The 2500-nt window shown below is 40.2% G+C and overlaps 2 protein-coding genes across 4 annotated transcripts in view; one reads left to right on the top strand and one right to left on the bottom strand.

Annotated features, from left to right (window-relative positions):
- LOC138042868 (tricarboxylate transport protein, mitochondrial-like) overlaps positions 1 to 2500 on the top strand; it is a 12661-nt gene that overhangs the window by 8628 nt on the left and 1533 nt on the right. For all 3 annotated transcript variants that reach the window (XM_068888916.1, XM_068888925.1, XM_068888932.1), the window contains exons 5-7: positions 1641 to 1861; positions 1984 to 2057; positions 2274 to 2500. The exon at positions 2274 to 2500 is cut by the window's right edge and continues 1533 nt beyond it. In XM_068888916.1, the coding sequence (XP_068745017.1) occupies positions 1641 to 1861; positions 1984 to 2057; positions 2274 to 2388 (410 nt within the window). In that variant the 3' untranslated portion in view covers positions 2389 to 2500. The remainder of the gene's footprint in view (positions 1 to 1640; positions 1862 to 1983; positions 2058 to 2273) is intronic.
- Positions 2465 to 2500, bottom strand: part of LOC138042887 (homologous-pairing protein 2 homolog) — an 11230-nt gene continuing 11194 nt past the window's right edge. Inside the window, exon 11 of the mRNA XM_068888940.1 lies at positions 2465 to 2500. This exon is cut by the window's right edge and continues 827 nt beyond it. The gene's annotated coding sequence lies outside the window, so the exon portion shown is untranslated.

The following is a 2500-nucleotide window of genomic DNA, read 5'->3' as shown; positions in this document are numbered from 1 at the left end:
GCCTTGCCTTCATTAAAATTGGGTCACTCCTGCGAGGTGCGGTTAAGTCTGCGCAGTGACTTCCCCAAGCTTGTTGGCTCGTTTGCCTTAGTTTGTACATTGCTTGCTAACCAGTACTCTTGTCTGATCCAGCACGTGCTGTTTACCAATCAGCTCGTAGTGCTGGGGAGATGAGTGAGGTTGTTCTGTATCACGCAATCCAGAAGTCTCATAGGCTAGCCAGTCGCAAGGCAGTGTTCCCATCAAAAAACGCCAATACGCCTGTTGTCTCGTTCTATTGCGCCTTATGTTATGCATTAAAAGATAACTATGTTGATACCAAGGAACAGTGACATTAACAAAATGATTTGAACAGACCTTCGTACCCATTGAAACCTTGAATTAGTCATGATTAATATAGCTCTAGCCCAAAACAAAACATTTTTGCTATCCCTGGGCGAATAAAATCTTAATATTCCAAAGTGTCATGCACCAGTGGCTCAGTTGGTTGAGCATCAGGCAGTCATGCAGGAAGTCGCCGGAACACTGTTTTTCAGCAAGCAGTACCTAAGCTTAAAGAATAATCAGAGTTAAAACTATAGGCAACCTCATCAGTAACTTTTCCATCCTCAAGAAATGCAACAAAAAGTTAGACTGTTTAACTAATGAGAGTGGGAGGCGCGGTGGCCTCATGGTTAGTGCGCTTGACTCCGGATCGAGTGGTCCGGGTTCGGGGCCTGGCCGGGGACATTGTGTTGTGTTCTTGGGCAAGACACTTTACTCTCACGGTGCCTCTCTCCACCCAGGTGTATAAATGGGTACCGGCGTAATGCTGGGGGTAACCCTGCGATGGACTAGCATCCCATCTAGGGGGGAGCATAAATACTCCTAGTCGCTTCATGCTACGGAAACTGGCGATAAGTGCCGGCCTTAATGGGCCTTCAGGCTCGTAACAGAGACTTTACCTTTTTTTTTTTTACTAATGAGAGGTTCATACAATAAGAAGCCAAGCCTGAAAACACAATTGGGCTATCCACACACAACTATTTACTTGAACACACTTTGCAGGCACGTACAACACTGCTTATGTTAACATAAACCTATAAATTAGTCACTCTAAGCTTTTTTAGCAACTTGAAAATGATGTCATTAACATTATGTTAAACCTATTACTGTTATCTATATCCTTAAATGGTTGTCTAAGTTTAATCCAAGTAAAACAGTAGATGCTAAAAACTGTAAAAGCACACATCCTAAGATAATTTAACAAGTCACATCCAAAAATAATTTAAAAAGTCACGTCCCTAATTTGGCTTTAAAAAAAAAAAAAAGAGATTCATAAGTTCTAAGCTCCAGAGGCAGGTTGTTCCAAATGGAAGGAGCAGTAACAGCAAAGGGGCAGCCACCACCTACAGGTCTTCAAATAAAAATGTGGTGCATGCATGATGAATAAGGCTTAATAAGTTCAGTAATGGAGGGCTGTAAATGTGATAAAAAATCTTTGATTCCATTGGGAGCAAATTGAAGCTGGAAGCAACCTGAAGCTGTCCACAACAGCAAAAACCATCTTTAATAGTTACGCTTCATTCCTACATGTACCACACAGACTGTTAATTTGATGTTTTAGATGGCTATGCGACCTTGATACCAATATCTTGCAGGATTGAGTGGAGTGTACAAGGGTTTGACAGCCACAGTGATCAAGCAAGGAACCAATCAAATGATCCGGTTCTTTGTGTACTCAAATCTGAAGAGTTACTTACAAGGAGGAGATCCCAGTAAAGACATAGGCTCCATACGGACATTTTTCATCGGGGGTATAGCGGGTGCAGCCAGTGTGTTTGGCAATACTCCAGTTGACGTTGTCAAAACAAGAATGCAGGTGTGTTATGAGTCTGATGTTTCTTGTCTTTAGCATCTGCCATCCAAAGAGGATATCTAATAATAACTAACTTTGATCTGCTATTATCATTTTATTCATATCACTGTCCTTTCTTTTTAAAGGGTCTTGATGCACACAAATATAAGAACACTTTGGACTGTGTCATGAGAATCATCAGATATGAAGGACTTAAAGCGTAAGTGGAAAAAAAATTGTGAAAAAGTAACTGTGTGGATACTGTCTTTAAGCGTCTTTCCTTAGATAGACACTAGCTCATTGCAACTCTTTCTCAGAAAGGAAACTACTTGCCAAACTGTGACAATCATTCACCTAAAAAGTAATACCCTCTGTAGTCAGGGTTCCAAATAACATTATCCACTGTCCTTACATATTGATAAATTTTCTTTTGCAGATTTTATAAAGGAACAGTTCCTCGCCTTGGAAGAGTTGTGTTCGATGTAGCATTTGTATTCACTTTCTATGAAAACGTGATGAAGCTTCTGGACTATGCGTGGGAAACAGATTAACAAAGTCACAGAGTTATTTTTTGGGATTTTATTCTTGGGTTAGGCTTATAGGAAAAGAAAACACAAGAAAATCGGAAATAATTTGAAAGGTTTATTCCACATAAAGCATATC

Source organism: Montipora capricornis, chromosome 1, assembly GCF_036669925.1.
Source record: "Montipora capricornis isolate CH-2021 chromosome 1, ASM3666992v2, whole genome shotgun sequence".
Taxonomy (NCBI): Eukaryota; Metazoa; Cnidaria; class Anthozoa; order Scleractinia; family Acroporidae; genus Montipora; species Montipora capricornis.
This window is presented reverse-complemented; position numbering and strand designations above follow the sequence as displayed.